The sequence below is a fragment of the Salmo salar genome, chromosome 21 (assembly GCF_965601325.2).
Source record: "Salmo salar chromosome 21, fSalSal1, whole genome shotgun sequence".
Lineage (NCBI taxonomy): Eukaryota > Metazoa > Chordata > Actinopteri > Salmoniformes > Salmonidae > Salmo > Salmo salar.
This window is the reverse complement of record NC_138311.1, coordinates 41,555,288-41,572,163: the sequence shown is the minus strand read 5'-3', so window position 1 is coordinate 41,572,163 and position 16,876 is coordinate 41,555,288. Positions and strand designations below refer to the sequence as shown.

At 43.2% G+C, this 16,876-nt stretch overlaps 1 protein-coding gene across 2 annotated transcripts in view; it reads left to right on the top strand.

Annotated features, from left to right (window-relative positions):
• Positions 1–16,876, top strand: part of hspbap1 (hspb associated protein 1) — a 48,012-nt gene that overhangs the window by 27,935 nt on the left and 3,201 nt on the right. For both annotated transcript variants that reach the window (XM_014165387.3, XM_014165386.3), the window contains exons 4-7: positions 5,661–5,797; positions 12,045–12,216; positions 15,175–15,258; positions 16,263–16,373. In XM_014165387.3, coding sequence (XP_014020862.1) covers positions 5,661–5,797; positions 12,045–12,216; positions 15,175–15,258; positions 16,263–16,373 — 504 coding nt within the window. The remainder of the gene's footprint in view (positions 1–5,660; positions 5,798–12,044; positions 12,217–15,174; positions 15,259–16,262; positions 16,374–16,876) is intronic.

Here is a 16,876-nt window from a genome sequence, read left to right as displayed (position 1 = left end):
AATCGATGGTTGGTTCACACCCCGTTCACGTCCGCCATGATGATTTACGAACACCATGACTCAACCACCTAACTGAACCTCCCCAACCAGACTGATTTTGTTACGGTACCTCAGGGGGCGATTATCCACATGGATGACCTCGCTCTATACCAACTTAACGATGACAGGATAGACACAGAGATTGAAATGCCTGATGCTTTTGCTAAGCGTTCCCTTGACTTAACACGAGCCATTGAAATCCAGTACGAGGGACCAATGACTGTTGATCTTAGCATACTGGATGAGGCACATTTAGTTGACCCGACTGACTACAATCCAAAAGACTGGTCTGTCACCCGCTCTTGGATGGTGCCGGACCGTATCTTGACTGTTACCATGATCCTTGGTCTTTTTTCCCTACTACGTACACAGGCGCACATGTGCAATGGAAGACCAAATGAGGTCTTATACTAGGATCATCCCTGGGACAGAAACGATCTCGATTTTTGTAAAAGTTTTCAATAAATCCTGAAACCCCATCGGGGTCGATCCCCAGCCTCCTCTCCCGAATTCGCTAGGTCAGCAATGTAATGTCCCCAATGTAAGCTTTGGCATTCAGGGTGCCATTTTTCTGCTACGATGATCCACCAACCAGGACATCCGATGGTCATCCTTATGGTGGGTTGCAAAATCCTGCCAAGTTGAACCCACCAGAGGGGGACTGTCATGACTGGCCTATTTGAGTCCTACAGAGACATCTCTCACCCCCGCAGTGGGGGAGAGAGATTGATAGTGAGGGTTTTATGACACCTCATGCCCATTATAAATCTTAAGGCAGCAGATGAATGCTTTGTCCTCTCAGTGTGAAGGATTGGAATGTATGGTGGGTCTATGGAGAATCTACCTCAGAATGGTAACATGCAATAAATGGACTTTGGGACAATATATTTCATCAGCCAAATTGGTGGTAACAATGATAGATGGAATATGAAAATGAAGGTCATTTTTGTTATGTTATTAAAAGTTAAGACAATGTTATAATGAGAACATTGTATCTTGAAGAGTTTTCATAATATGTACATGATGTTTGCATACTGTGCGTTTGTGTAGACAATATCCAGATCAAAGAGCATGTTTTTGTAAAGATGGACCGTGAATTTTAGTTGTCTATCGAGATCAAAGTACATTGTGATACCTTGCCTCGTAACTAGATACGCCCCAGAGAACTTGCCATAAAGATGGAAACGCGACTAGTCATGACCCCAAAACGCAACATGAGTTTAAAGAAGATTAAGGAACCTCTTAACCTGTTATGGCTAGGGGGCAGTATTTTCACGGCTGGATAAAAAACGTACCCGATTTAATCTGGTTACTACTCCTGCCCAGTAACTAGAATATGCATATAATTATTGGCTTTGGATAGAAAACACTCCAAAGTTTCTAAAACTGTTTGAATGGTGTCTGTGAGTATAACAGAACTCAAATGGCAGGTCAAAACCTGAGAGATTCCTTTACAGGAAGTGGCCTGTCTGACCATTTCTTGAACTTCTTTGCCATCTCTATCTTTTACAAAGGATCTCTGCTCTAACGTGACACTTCCTACGTCCTTCCATGGGCGCTCAGAGCCCGGGAAAAACCTGAATGTCGTCATCCCAGCCCCAGGCTGAAACACATTATCGCCTTTCTCAAGTGGCCGATTAAGGGACTGTGGGCTTAGGCGCGTGCCCTGGCCGCCCCCGTCTTTGTGATTTTTCCTCTGTTTGCCGAAAAGGAGATTCCCGGTCGGAATATTATCGCTTTTTTACGAGATAAATTGCATAAAAATTGATTTTAAACAGCGGTTGACATGCTTCGAAGTACGGTAATGGAATATTTAGAATTTTTTTGTCACGAATTGCGCCATGCGCACAACCCTGATTTACCATTTCAGATAGTTTCTGGAACGCACGAACAAAACGCCGCTATTCAGATATAACGATGGATTATTTGGGACCAAACCAACATTTGTTATTGAAGTAGCAGTCCTGGGAGTGCATTCTGACGAAGACAACAAAGGTAATAACATTTTTGTTATAGTAAATCTGATTTTGGTGAAGGCTAAACTTGCCGGGTGTCTAAATAGCTAGCCGGTGACGGCTGGGCTATGTACTTAGAATACTGCAAAATGTGCTTTCACCAAAAAGCTATTTTAAAATCGGACATATCGAGTGCATAGAGGAGTTCTGTATCTATAATTCTTAAAATAATTGTTATGCTTTTTGTGAACGTTTATCGTGAGTAATTTAGTAAATTGTTAGTAAATTCCCCGGAAGTTTGTATGCTAGTTCTGAACGTCACATGCTAATGTAAAAAGCTGTTTTTTGATATAAATATGAACTTGATTGAACAAAACATGCATGTATTGTATAACATAATGTCCTAGGTGTGTCATCTGATGAAGATCATCAAAGGTTAGTGCTGCATTTAGCTGTCTTCTGAGTTTTTGTGACATTATATGCTAGCTTGAAAAATGGGTGTCTGATTATTTCTGGCTGGGTACTCTGCTGACATAATCTAATGTTTTGCTTTCATTGTAAAGCCTTTTTGAAATCGGACAGTGTGGTTAGATAAAGGAGAGTCTTGTCTTTAAAATGCTGTGAAATAGTCATATGTTTGAAAAATTGAAGTTTTTGTATTTTTGAGGAATTTGTAATTCGTGCCACGCCTATCATTGGATATTGGAGCAGGTGTTCCGCTAGCGGAACGTCTAGATGTAAGAGGTTAACAATCAATGCTACGGTTGAGTAGCTGTATCTGTATCTTAGAAGGTGAATTCAAGCAGGACCACCCAGTTATTCTCTCCAAGGAATCGTGTGTCTACACTGCTTTCATTCCCACGCTGGAACCATCTACATGGCTGATTAGCCGTCCTCAGAAGACCCCTCTTACAGAACGAGGGCAAGGAAACTGGCAACGAAGAAAAAGGACATTGTAACATCTGGTGGACAATCAGAGACTTACACCCGCAAACGAAGTAGGCGACCACCCAGAAAACTGGATGTCGGCCGAACATCGCTCACTAAGCGGAACTTTCTTTCTTTCTAAATCCCCATCTTGTGTCACACATGTCATATTGTGTTGGTCTGCTAGGTACCTGTTTCATTGTACTAAGTTCTAATCAATAGCCTGGACTGTATGTTTGTGTATATTTATATTATCATTTAGCTTGTGAGTAAATAAATAATTAACTAAATTGGTGTGGTACGGGAGGATTTAGTGAGACACGGTTTGTGCAGATTTATGAATTATGCGACGTTCAGGATGAGACTGTAGAGGAAATGAATTAGTGACTGTTGTAAAATTGATATTCGGATATTCTTTGAGTTAATTTGGGAAACGGAAACTCATTAAACTGTTCCCATGGTGCCCCAGGTTACTGAGTTAATGATTACCTGATTAATTTAATCACGTAATTATAAACAGTTAATTATTCGATGAATAGCAGTCGACACATTAATGATATGTTATGACACATTAATGATATGTTATGACACACTCAATCAATCTCTTTTTTTACCTTTACTTAACTAGGCAAGTCAGAACAAATTCTTATTTACAATGACAGCCTACACAGTGCTACACAGGGATGCTACACGGTGCACCTCTATCCTATAATCAAGGAAACAAAAAAAACATACTAAATAATTATTCTCTTTTCATCAGAGTGACACTCATGATGTTGTGTTGGATTGCAGGTTGTCATCCTGCAATTTGTCTGTGCCTGTGATTTCTTACATTGAATTGTAGGCATTTCTTGTTGTCAATCACTTGTTTTCCGATTGCCATGAATGATGACTAACTTTGAGGGCAACTGAGGAGAGCACTCACAAATGAACATCTTATCAAATGGCTACCCAGACTATTTGCATTGCCTCCCCCTTTTTATGCCGCTGCTACTCTCTGCTGTTATCATCTATGCATAGTCACTTTAATAACTACATATTACCTCGACTAACAGGTGCCCCCGCACGTTGACTCTGTACCGGTACCCCCCGTATATATGTATGTATGTATGTGTGTGTGTGTGTGTGTGTGTGTGTGTGTGTGTGTGTGTGTGGTGTGTATATATGTGTGCTATTGCTATTGTTATTTTACTGCTGCTCTTTAATTATTTGTTACTTATATCTTATTCTTATTCCTTTTTTTTTAAACTGCATTGTTGGTTAGGGGCTCGTAAGTAAGCATTTCACTGTAAGGTCTACTACACCTGTTGTATGTAACTAATCAAATTTGATTTGTTTAGCGCTAGACAGATTCAGGCCATGGAGCTAGTTCTATGGAGTGTTCACCTGGATCTGCCACCGCTCTGCTGAATTAAAGCCATTGTAGTTAACACATGGGCTGCTCTGTTCTGTTCAAAGCAGTGACACACTTATGGGCTTTAAACTCAGTCAGTTCAGGTCAGGAGATATATTGAAATTCTATTCATGGATTTAAAGAAAAAGCACTAGAATAATGAATGATTCAGGTAATGACTTTAATTTTTAATTGATCAATAGACTGATCTAAAATGAAAGTGACTCCCACACCCTGACAATAAAATACACAATTGTAAATCTCAAACAGATGCGTGAAAGTCATCTTTAATAAATTCCTTTGCCCCATCGGCAAAACAGAAGCTAACTAAGCCTACATTGATATAGAAACTCAAATAAAACTACTTTTTTGCCATTTGCAGGCATTTTCTCTCTCTTTTTAATGATATCCTGTCGTGATGGCACAGACATTTTCAGTGGGACATTTCAATGGCAGCAGCTTTTTTCTTTTTAGTCCTCAGGCACTAAAGGACTTGAAAGTTCACTCTAGTTCGAGCAGGCCACTCCATTCTTTCATTTTCCTTCAATGATGAAACATGCATATAGGGCGACCTGCATTTTTGACAGATCTGCCGAAATTCATGCCTTCGAGACAGGCAGACAGAGGCCTTTTTACATGATGAATAGCGCCATTTAAAAGTTGCTGAAAGTGAAGATTGCACAGTCTATCATTTACAGTAGCCTGAATATGGTAATGGGTTCATTATCCTGGGTGCTGGGCAGAATCCAAGTTTTTTTTACATTTTATTATTTTTTACATCAGCTTTTTCATGAAAAATGATTGACAGACCAAATGGTTTGATAAAGAGCCTACAGACAACAAACATCTTGTTTCCTATGCAGTAGTGTTTGTCCCAAATGGCACCCTATTCCCTATATAATGCACAAATTTTGATCAGGGCGCATAGGGGTCTGGTCAAAAGTAGTGCACTATATAGGGAATAGGGTGCCATTTGGGACGCAGTCTTTGTTGCCAATCATTACACTGTCTATTAAGCAACCGATGGGATGGGGAATGGGGTTTGCATTTTCACCTGTGTCTTGTGATAATGGAGGTTTGCCTCCAGAGGATGTTGCTGCTATACCATAACATTGAAACTGCTCATGGCAGTTTGTCATGTTTGAATGGTTTGTCATATTTGTACCATGAATATGAATTGTGTTGTATACAATTACAGGTATGTATGTATGTATGTATGTATGTATGTATGTGTTTGATTAGATGACAGCAGGAATTGATATGTGACTGTAGCAACTGCATGAATATATGTTTTATGATTGATTATTACAGTGTTAGTAATTGGAACTGTATTGTGTGCCTTACAGGACGTAGTGTGGTCTCAGTTTGGGTTCCCGGGTCGTAACGGGAGAGACAGCACACTGTGGATTGGTACAGAAGGTGCCAATACCCCGTGCCACCTGGACTCCTATGGGTATAACCTGGTACTACAGGTACAAGGAAGGTAATTATACAGGACTCCTATGGGTATAACCTGGTACTACACGTACAAGGAAGGTAATTATACAGGACTCCTATGGGTATAACCTGGTACTACATGTACAAGGAAGGTAATTATACAGGACTCCTATGGGTATAACCTGGTACTACACGTACAAGGAAGGTAATTATACAGGACTCCTATGGGTATAACCTGGTACTACACGTACAAGGAAGGTAATTATACAGGACTCCTATGGGTATAACCTGGTACTACACGTACAAGGAAGGTAATTATACAGGACTCCTATGGGTATAACCTGGTACTAGAGGTGTAGGGAAGGTAATTATACAGAGCTGTATTGTGTTCAGTAGCACAAAGCGGGGGGAAAACACAGTGAAACAGAGCGGGACGAGCTGGACTTGTCCAATAAGAAGCATTGTTTTAGTTTTCTGTTGCAAATTGTTTTGCTCCAATGACTCCTAATGAACACAACCCAGTTTTACATACCTCACTATACCATACACGGTCCAAGATGGCGTAGCAGTTCAGACGTCCTCTACCCTCCTCTTGTCGTGTCCCGTGTGTATATATATATTTACATATTTTTTTTTTCTTCACTTATCTTTTTATATATATATATTCTTTTTTAAATCTAAAAACTCAACCTCAAAGCACTCTCCTGCAACCCGCCTCACCAATTTAAAAAAAATAAAGTATTATTTACCTCATCTGAATTCCACAACAGAAGCTAGCAAGAGGTTAGCCATTTTCACTGGCTAACGTTGAAGTTCAGCTAGCCACGGTTAGCTGTCCTCAGCTATCCATTAGCTCGAAAAGCTATCGCCAGTTTTTGTACAGCGCGACTCAGACCAGAGCATACCGGACCTATTCTCTCTCCTTTCCCCGATTTCTACCGCAGGCTCTGGACATTTACACCTGGATCTTGCAGCTAACTAGCTGCTACCTGAGTGACTATTGGCAACGTCGGTCACGGAATTAACACACATTATTACGGAGCTAGCCAGCTGAAGAGTTCCGTCAGCCACTCCTGGGCTATTCCTGAGCTAGCCAGCTGAAGTGTCTCCTGGGCTACAACTCACCTATCCTGACCCGTTTTACTGCCGATCCGGAGCCCCATCGGGTCTTCACGACTGGACCACCGACGTTATCTGCCCGAGGGAGTTATCCAACTGGCCCCTCCGTCGCGACGTAACCTGATCGCCCATCTGCGGCCCGCTAATCGTTAGCTGTCTTTTCGGCTGCGATCTGAATAGGTCTATCGGACACTTTTCTTGGGCCACTATAACTAACTATTTTGCCAACTTGGACAGGTCCCCCCTTCCACACGGAACCCCACTAACCCACAGACAGAAACGCACGAGCTGGCTAAAAACAGACCTCCCTCCCATCTTCCACCAGCTTGCTACCTATGGCCCGGCTAGCTGTCTGAATCTCACTGGACCCTTTGATCACTCGGCTAAGCATGCCTCTCCTTAATGTCAATATCCCTTCTCCATTGCTGTTCTGGTTAGTGTTTATTGGCTTATTTCACTGTAGAGCATCTAGCCCTGCTCATTATACCTTATCCAACCTCTCAGTTCCTCCACCCACACATGCTATGACATCTTCTGGTTTCAATGATGTTTCGAGAGACAATATCTCTCTCACTATCACTAAATGCCTAGGTTTACCTCTTCTGTACTCACATCCCACCATACCTTTGTCTGTACATTATACCTTGAAGCTATTTTATCGCCCCCAGAAACCTGCTCCTTTTTCTCTCTATTCTGGACGTCACAGACGACCAATTCTTATAGCTTTTAGCCGTACCCTCATACTTATTCTTCTCTGCTCCTCTGGGGATGTAGAGGTGAATCCAGGCCCTGCAGTGCCTGGCTCCACTCCTACTCCCCAGGCGCTCTCTTTTGATGACTTCTGTAACCGTAATAACCTTGGTTTCATGCATGTTAACATTAGAAGCCTCCTCCCTAAGTTTGTTTTATTCACTGCTTTAGCACACTCCGCCAACCCGGATGTCCTAGCTGTGTCTGAATCTTGGCTTAGGAAGTCCACCAAAAACTCTGAAATCTTCATCCCTAACTACAACGTTTTCAGACAAGATAGAACGACCAAAGGGGGCGGTGTTGCAATCTACTGCAGAGATAGCCTGCAGAGTTCTGTCCTGCTATCCAGGTCTGTACCCAAACAATTTGAACTTCTACTTTTAAAAATCCACCTCTCCAAAAACAAGTCTCTCACCGTTGCCGCCTGCTATAGACCCCCCTCGGCCCCTAGTTGTGCTCTGGACACCATATGTGAACTGATTGCCCCCCATCTATCTTCAGAGCTCGTGCTACTAGGTGACCTAAACTGGGACATGCTTAACACCCCAGCCATCCTACAATCCAAGCTTGATGCCCTCAATCTCACACAAATTATTAATGAACCCACCAGGTACAACCCCAAAGCCGCAAACACTGGCACCCTCATAGATATCATCCTAACCAACGTGCCCTCTAAATACACCTCTGCTGTTTTCAACCAAGATCTCAGCGATCACTGCCTCATTGCCTGCACCCGTAATGGGTCAGCGGTCAAACGACCTCCACTCATCACTGTCAAACGCTCCCTGAAACATTTCAACGAGCAAGCCTTTCTAATCGACCTGGCCCTGGTATCCTGGAAGGATATTGACCTCATCCCGTCAGTAGAGGATGCCTGGTTATTTTTTTTAAATGCCTTCCTCTCCATCTTAAATAAGCATGCCCCTTTCAAGAAATTTAGAACCAGGAACAGATATAGCCCTTGGTTCTCCCCAGACCTGACTGCCCTTAACCAACACAAAAATATCCTGTGGCGTTCTGCATTAGCATCGAACTGCCCCCGCGATATGCAACTTTTTAGGGAAGTTAGAAACCAATACACACAGGCAGTTAGAAACGCCAAGGCTAGCTTTTTCAAACAGAAATTCGCTTCGTGCAACTCCAACTCTAAAAAGTTCTGGGACATTGTAAAGTCCATGGAGAATAAGAACACCTCCTCCCAACTGCCCACTGCACTGAGGATAAGAAACTCTGTCACCACCGATAAGCCCACTATAATTGAGAATTTCAATGAGCATTTTTCTACGGCTGGCCATGCTTTCCACCTAACTACCCCTACTGCATTCAACAGCTCTGCACCCCCCACAGCTACTCGCCCAAGCCTCCCCCATTTCTCCTTCTCCCAAATCCATTCAGCTGATGTTCTGAAAGAGCTGCAAAATCTGGACCCCTACAAATCAGCTGGGCTTGACAATCTGGACCCTTTCTTTCTAAAATTATCTGCCGAAATTATTGCAACCCCTATTACTAGCCTGTTCAACCTCTCTTTCGTGTCGTCTGAGATTCCCATAGATTGGAAAGCAGCTGCTGTCATCCCCCTCTTCAAAGGAGGTGACACTCTTGACCCTAATTGCTACAGACCTATATCCATCCTACCCTGCCTTTCTAAGGTCTTCGAAAGCCAAGTCAACAAACAGATTACCGACCATTTCGAATCCCACCGCACCCTCTCCGCTATGCAATCTGGTTTCAGAGCTGGTCATGGGTGCACCTCAGCCACGCTCAAGGTCCTAAACGACATCGTAACCGCCATCGATAAGAAACAATACTGTGCTGCCGTATTCATTGACCTGGCCAAAGCTTTTGACTCTGTTAATCACCACATCCTCATCGGCAGACTCAGTAGCCTTGGTTTCTCAAACGATTGCGTCGCCTGGTTCACCAACTACTTCTCTGACAGAGTTCAGTGTGTCAAATCGGAGGGCCTACTGTCTGGACCTCTGGCAGTCTCTATGGGGGTACCACAGGGTTCAATTCTTGGGCCAACTCTTTTCTCTGTATACATAAATGATGTCGCTCTTGCTGCTGGTGAATCTCTGATCCACCTCTACGCAGACGACACCATTCTGTACACTTCTGGCCCTTCTTTGGACACTGTGTTAACAACCCTCCAGACGAGCTTCAATGCCATTCAACTCTCCTTCCGTGGTCTCCAACTGCTCCTAAACACAAGTAAAACTAAATGCATGCTCTTCAACCGATCGCTGCCTGCACCTGCCCGCCTGTCCAGCATCACTTCTCTGGACGGTTCTAACTTAGAATTTGTGGACAACTACAAATACCTAGGTGTCTGGTTAGACTGTAAACTCTCCTTCCAGACTCACATCAATCATCTCCAATCCAAAGTGAAATCTCGAATTGGCTTCCTATTTCGCAACAAAGCATCCTTCACTCATGCTGCCAAACATACCCTCGTAAAACTGACCATCCTACCAATCCTCGACTTCGGCGATGTCATTTACAAAATAGCTTCCAATACCCTACTCAACAAGCTGGGTGCAGTCTATCACAGTGCCATCTGTTTTGTCACCAAAGCCCCATATACTACCCACCACTGCGACCTGTACGCTCTCGTTGGCTGGCCTTCGCTTCATAATCGTCGCCAAACACATTGGCTCCAGGTCATCTACAAGACTCTGCTAGGTAAAGTCCCCCCTTATCTCCGCTCACTGGTCACCATAGCAGCACCCACCTGTAGCACGCGCTCCAGCAGGTATATCTCTCTGGTCACCCCTAAAGCCAACTCCTCCTTTGGTCGTCTCTCCTTCCAGTTCTCTGCTGCCAATGACTGGAACGAACTACAAAAATCTCTGAAACTGGAAACACTTATCTCCCTCACTAGCTGTAAGCACCAGCTGTCAGAGCAGCTCACAGATCACTGCACCTGTACATAGCCCATCTATAATTTTGCCCAAACTACTACCTCTTCCCCTACTGTATTTATTTATTTTATTTATTTTGCTCCTTTGCACCATATTATTTATATTTTATCTTTGAACTTTCTTCAAACTACAAATCTACCATTCCAGTGTTTTTCTTGCTATACTTTATTTACTTTGCCACCATGGCATTTTTTTGCCTTTACCTCCCTTATCTCACATCATTTGCTCACATTGTATATAGTCTTATTTTTTTTTTCTTCTACTGCATCATTGATTGTATGTTGTTTTACTCCATGTGTAACTCTGTGTTTTTGTATGTTGTCGAACTGCTTTGCTTTATCTTGGCCAGGTCGCAATTGTAAATGAGAACTTGTTCTCAACTTGCCTACCTGGTTAAATAAAGGTGAAATAAATAAAATAAATAAATAAATAAATACACTACTTTTCCCTTTCCGCTGAGCTGCGTGTAGTAGTGGTGCAGACGATGGATGTTTCCCCTTCACCAAGGGAATTGCACTATAGATTAAAATGAAACAATCTAACAGCATTATAGCTGAGAAGAAAGAAGTGCTGGAGGCAGACAATAGATTCAGCACAATGAGAAGTGGCTCTGTACGGTAATGATCTACCCACCATTCGATGAGAGCTGGCTCTGTACGGTAATGATCTACCCACCATTCGATGAGAACTGGCTCTGTACGGTAATGATCTACCCACCATTCGATGAGAACTGGCTCTGTACGGTAATGATCTACCCACCATTCGATGAGAGCTGGCTCTGTACGGTAATGATCTACCCACCCTTCGATGAGAACTGGCTCTGTACGGTAATGATCTACCCACCATTTGTTCCCTCTAACTTTGAGGAAAGGATTTAAAAAAAACTATTTTGGATGATAGAGAGGAGACGGATACTAGGAAGGGAAGGGGTGAGAGTCGGGGGGGTAAGATAGTGAAAGGGGGGAATGTGGGCTAGGGAGGGGGCTGAGAGGTGGTGGGGGGGGGGTCACTTGGTGACTGAGTCAGATTGTTCCACTGGCCCCTGAAAGATAAAGTAATTTTGCTTTGGCAATGTAAACATGTTTCCCATGCCAATAAAGCCATTTGGAGGGAGGGAGATGGAGGTATATGAGGTGATGCTCTTTAGAACAGAGAGACATTAGTTATCATGTGGAGCACTGAGTCTACGACAAAAGCAAAAAATATCACATTATGAAGATCACTCTATCCTTGTTTTGTTTAAATTGGCTGTTGAAACCTTTCACATTGAAGTGATGCCCTGACCAACAAAGAACTCACATGACATTATATTTTCAATGAAGAGATGGATGGTATTGAACTATAGCTTCTTAAATTTCCTCAACTACGTAGGGTGTAACCATTGTGGTGGCTTTGGTGATGATTGCTGTCCCTTTCAAATAAATATTCATTCATTATGAATCTAAACTGATCCTAGATCCTACATTGAGACGCTTAGTTAATATGGGCCCTGTTCTGTTTTAGGAAGCGTTGGCACCTGTTCCCCCCTGCAGACACGAGTTGTCTGTACCCCAGCAGGATCCCCTATGAGGAGTCTAGTGTGTTCAGCCAGGTGGACGTGCTCCAACCAGACCTCCAGAGGTTCCCTGCCTTCAGACACGCCAGGGCCTACACAGTCACCCTGCAGCCTGGACAGGTACAACACATTGGACCAGTTTCCCGGACATAGATTAAGCCTAATCTTGACAAAAAAAACTATTTCAATGGAGATTCTCCCTTGAGCATGCTTTTTAGTCTAGGACTAGGTTTAATCTATGTCCAGGAAACCAGCCCAACAGGGGCAACATATGTAACTCCCTCTACAAGTATATTAAAGAGAATCCATTCAGCAAACACAGCTATTTGTACAAACTGACACTGTGAAAGTGCTAATCTCTTAATTTATGAGAAAATATTTTCTCAGAGACAAATGTGTTTGAACCACATAAATACAATAGACCACATGTTTGTCTCTATGGTTTGGTCAAAAGCATGAGCTGAGGCATACCCCAAAATGTTTGTAGAGTTGCTGAGTAATGTAGAGTGAACTGTATAAAAATTAAGAAAGTTGCACACGCTATACATTGCGCTCCAAAAGTATTGTATCATTTCAAAATAACTGTCCCAACGACTGAGGTTAAAGTGCAGACAGTCTGCTTTAATTTGAGGGTATTTTCATCCATATCAGGTAAACCGTTTAGAAATCACAGCAGTTTTTTATGGGACCAAAAGTATTAGGACAAATTCACTTATGTGTATTAAAAGTTTATGTGTATCAAAAGTTTAGTGTTTGGTCCCATATTCATAGCACGCAATGATTACATCAAGCTTGTGACTCTACAAACTTGTTGGATGTATTTGCTGTTTGTTGTTTTGGTTTCAGATTATTTTGTGCCCAATAGAAATGAATGGTATATAATGTATTGTGTAATTGTTGAGTCACTTTCATTGTAAATAAGAATAGAATATGTTTCTAAACACTTCTACATTAATGTGGATGCTACCATGATTCCGGCTGAATGAATCTTGAATAATGATGAGTGACAAATTTACAGAGGCACAAATATCATACCCCGAAGACATGCAAACCTCTCACCATTACAATAACAGGTGAGGTTAGCATCTTTGGAGGGGTATGATATTTATGCCTCTAACTTTATGAGCCTCCATCTGTCATACTTTTGGTCATATAGTGTAAGTATGTGGACACCTGCTCATCGAACATCTTATTCCAAAATCCTGGGCATTAATATGGAATTGGTCCCCCCTTTGCTGCCACTCTTCTGGAATGGCTTTCCACTATGGCTTTCCACTAGATGTTGTAACATTGCTGCAGGGACTTGCTTCCGTTCAGACACAAAAGCATTAGTGAGGTCGGGCACTGATGTTGGGCGATTAGGCCTGGCTCGTAGTCGGCATTCTAATTAATCCCAAAGGTGTTTGTTTGGGTTGAGGTCAGGGCTCTGTGCAGGCCAGTCAAGTTCTTCCACACCGATCTTGACAAACCATTTCTGTATGGACCTCGCTTTGTGCAATGGTGCATTGTCATGCTGAAACAGGAAAGAGCCTTCCCCAAACTGTTGCCACAAGGTTGGAAGCACAGAATCGTCTAGAATGTCATTGTATGCTGTAGCGTTAAGTTTCCCTTCACTGGAACTAATGGGCCTAGCCCGAACCATGAAAAACAGCCCCAGACCATTATTCCTCTTCCGCCAAACTTTACAGTTGGCACTATGCATTTGGGCAGGTTGCGTTCTCCTGGTATCTGCCTAACCCAGATTTGTCCGGTGGACTGCCAGATGGTTAAGCGTGATTCATCACTCCAGAGAACGTTTTTCCATTGCTACAGACTACAATGACGGCGAGCTTTATACCACTCCAGCCGACGCTTGGCATTGCGCATGGTGATCTTAGGCTTGTGTGCTCGGGCATGGAAACCCATTTCATGAAGCTCCTGACAAACAGTTCTTGTGCTGACGTTGCTTCCAGAGGCAGTTTGGAACTTGGTAGTGAGTGTTGCAACCAAGGACAGACGATTTTTATGCGCTACGCACTTCAGCACTCGGCGGTGCCGTTCTGTGAGCTTGTGTGGCCTACCACATCGTGGCTGAGCCGTTGTTGCTCCTAGACGTTTCCACTTCACAATAACAGCACTTAAAGTTGACCGAGGCAGCTCTAGTAGGGCAGAAATTTTACGAACTGACTTGTTGGACAGGTGGCATCCTTTGACGGTGCCATGTTGAAAGTAACTGAGCTCTTCAGTAAGCCCATTCTACTGCCAATGTTTGTCTATGGCGATTGCATGGCTTTATGATATATTTTATACACCTATCATCAATGGGTGTGGCTGAAATAGCCGAATCCACAGTGTTTTCCATGTCACATATTGGTACGTCTGTCTTGACATCACATATTGATACATCTGTCTGTGCAAATGAAACAAAGCATGCAGCAGTCAGAGCTTTGTAGACTGAATGAATTAAGACTGCAGTGGAACGAGGGGATCAATAAGGGCTGTTCACTTTAATAAAGACTAAATCCACATCATGAATGAGTCAGAAGCACTTGGGAGGGAGGATACAAGCTGCCATCTAATGGCTAGTCTCCCCCACTGTGTTAAATTAGGTGACGTTCAGTGCGAAAAAAATGGTGTGCAACGTTCAATTAAACGGAAACGCTCTGTTCTGAATGACCAGTTGTAAAACGGGGATGGGTTGGGTTGTAGGATGGGGAACGCTGTCAACATGACCGCTGCCCTTTTATTTAGTCACTCATTGCTTCAAGACGCACCCTGCCACACCCACCAAATGTACCTCCATGTCTGTTTAAGAACATTTTGGGGAAATGTGTCGTTCAGTACAAACCGTCATGCGATGTAGTAAACGTTTTATCGAACTGATCAGTCCCTGACTCCTTCAGCTCTACTACTTATTGACTGGCTCTGCTCTGCTCTCCCATCCCCTGGACTATGAGCTGTGCTGCTAGCAGATATTTCTAGATATTTTGGACTCCTTCAAAGCTTCTATTTTGTAATATGTTCCTTATCCGTATTCCTACTGATCACCTTGCATTTCTTCTGATGCGATCTCACCCTGTTGCCCTTCTGCTCCAATAGGTGCTGTTTGTCCCCAGACACTGGTGGCACTATGTGGAGTCTGTTGACCCCATCACCATCAGTGTCAACTCCTGGATTGAGTTGGTATGTATAGTAAAGTCACCTCCAACTAAATGGTGTTAAGTATGTTTATGGGGAAATTGGACGTTTGAGAGGAGGGCCATAATTACAGTACAGCTTGATGAAGAGTTTCCCACCACTAGCTACCACTACCGCCCATAGGGCCATGGTCAAAATTAGTGCACTATATAGGGAATAGGGTGTTATTCAGGACACAGCCACAGTGATGGATGTGAGGGGTGTTGAGGCTCTCTGATGCTGTGGGTTTTTGAGTAATGAACAGGCATCAGAGTAAAGATACCCCTGTCATAATGATTTGTGAGTTTGCATGTAGAGGAGTAGTGCGCTGCATAACACAGTCACATACAGGTAATTGCCAAAATAATGGAAACACTTGAGTAAATGAGGGAAACAAAGTATATTGAAAGCAGGTGCTTTCACACAGGTATGGGTTAATTAAGTTCTGAGTTAATTAAGCAATTAATATCCCATCATGTCTAAGGTCATGTATAAAGATGCTGGGCAGGCCATTATTTTGGCTACCATGGCTATGCCCCCATAGGATGACAATGCCCCCATCCACAGGGCACGAGTGGTCACTGAATGGCTTGATGAGCATGAAAACAATGCAAACCATATTCCACACTTATGAGAGATTCTGGAGCGGCGCCTGAGACAGCATTTACCACTACCATCAACAAAACAATTATGGTATTTCTCGTGGAGGAATAGCGTCACATCCCCCCCAATCGAGTTCCAGACACTTGTAGAATCTATGCCAAGGTGCATTGAAGCTGTTCTGGAGGCTTGTGGTGGCCCAACACCCTATTAAGACACTTTGTTGGTGTTTCCTTTATTTTGGAAGTTACCTGTATCTAGATGAGAGGAATGTGTATTCAGGTAGTGTGTCACCTTCGATGCCACAAGGTCACAGACACAATCAATTATGCCTGCTGCACATAATGTCTTTATCAGCAACTTCTTTCCCTTAATAGGAGTTTTTCTTTCTACTTCCTGATCTGATACAGGAAGTTGATGATGAGGCGAGAGTAGGCGAGGCCCTCACCAAAGCCATCGTCTGTGCTCTGAAGACGACACCTAGTAACGACAATGATGATGACTGGCTCAATCCCACTGAGGTACAGTATCCTGACACTAGCCTGAGTCCTAGATCTGTCTGAGTCCTAGATCTGACCGCATAAACAGACCTCGGACCAGGTTACCTTGACCCTGAGGTAACCTCTTCACACTCTAGGTCTAAAGATTGTCAGTTCAGTTAGCACTGTCACAAGCCACAACGAACCCCTTGTACCGTGCAGAATCTGATGGCACATTTGCCGTGCACACTCAGGGTCATTCTGAGTGCAGTCCGACCATTTGTTCTCCTTATAAGAGCAGAGATCAGAAGGAGGAACTTGTTCTGGTGGGCTGAGGTCCAGAGAAAGAAAAAGTCCCAGGAATGCAGCATAGAACAACAGAGGAGATTCCAACCCCCCCATTTTGACCAATCTGTCTAGCTCCAGTTAGCATTTGAGTTGTTGACTGATCTTGTGCTGGACAATACCTAGCCTAAAACTGGCCTTTTTAGTTAAGAAATGAAGAGCTCCACAGAGATGACAAAGCAGAGAATTGTGTGTGCCTA